The following is a 224-nucleotide window of genomic DNA, read 5'->3' as shown; positions in this document are numbered from 1 at the left end:
GTTGTGGTGGGACTTGTTTTAAATCAATCTGCTCCTTTTAAAAAGGAGTTGTTTTTTTTAATTGTTTTAAGATGAAAAAACTATGAGAGCCAAATATACATGAGCAAAAACAAACAAATACAAACACACATACCTTGTAAGCCTGAAACAATCTCCACAACATCTTCGTACACCATCAGAGTAGCAGCTCGTTCTGGTAGCAGGTCCAAGCTGATGGAGGAAAA

General features: G+C 36.6%; 1 protein-coding gene across 1 annotated transcript in view; it reads right to left on the bottom strand.

Moving 5' to 3' along the window:
* Positions 1 to 224, bottom strand: part of fam171a1 (family with sequence similarity 171 member A1) — a gene marked incomplete in the record, with an annotated part of 19,748 nt that overhangs the window by 14,032 nt on the left and 5,492 nt on the right. The window contains 1 exon segment of the mRNA XM_035672093.1: positions 134 to 224. Coding sequence (XP_035527986.1) covers positions 134 to 224 — 91 coding nt within the window.

This window comes from Morone saxatilis, unplaced genomic scaffold, assembly GCF_004916995.1.
Source record: "Morone saxatilis isolate NCDOM2014 unplaced genomic scaffold, NCSU_SB_2.0 Contig24, whole genome shotgun sequence".
Taxonomy (NCBI): domain Eukaryota; kingdom Metazoa; phylum Chordata; class Actinopteri; family Moronidae; genus Morone; species Morone saxatilis.
This window is presented reverse-complemented; position numbering and strand designations above follow the sequence as displayed.